The sequence below is a fragment of the Chaetura pelagica genome, unplaced genomic scaffold (assembly GCF_000747805.2).
Source record: "Chaetura pelagica isolate M959 unplaced genomic scaffold, ChaPel_1.0 scaffold2945, whole genome shotgun sequence".
In the NCBI taxonomy this organism is placed as follows: domain Eukaryota; kingdom Metazoa; phylum Chordata; class Aves; order Apodiformes; family Apodidae; genus Chaetura; species Chaetura pelagica.
In genome coordinates, this window is record NW_009953469.1 from 1 (window position 1) to 357 (window position 357).

The window sequence follows — 357 nt, forward strand, 5'->3', positions numbered from 1 at the left end:
GGTCTACATGGGGGAGATCAGGAGGTTGCAGGAGAAGGAGCTGGATCTGGCCGAGCTGGACAGCGAGGACTCGTCCTACCTGCAGGAGAGCAGGTTGAAGCGGCGCATGATGCGCATCTTCCAGAGGCTCTGCCAGCTCAAGCGCTGCAGCAGCTTGACCGGGAGGGTCATCGAGCAACGCATCACCTACCGGGGCACCCGCTACCCCGAGGTGGGACAGGGGCCTGGGGAGGGACCTGGGGGGGTGGGGCGGGTGACATGGAGGGGTTGGAGCCGTGGGGTGGGGGACATGGAGAGGTTGGAGCCGTGGGAGGAGAGATATGGGGAGGGTAGAGCTGTGGGGTGAGGGTCTTCAGG

General features: G+C 65.3%; 1 protein-coding gene across 1 annotated transcript in view; it reads left to right on the forward strand.

The window, feature by feature from the left end:
- Positions 1–3: 3 nt before the first annotated feature.
- LOC104389505 (death domain-associated protein 6-like) overlaps positions 4–357 on the forward strand; it is a gene marked incomplete at both ends in the record, with an annotated part of 1,839 nt that continues 1,485 nt past the window's right edge. Inside the window, 1 exon segment of the mRNA XM_009998505.1 lies at positions 4–211. Within this exon segment, the coding sequence (XP_009996807.1) occupies positions 4–211 (208 nt within the window).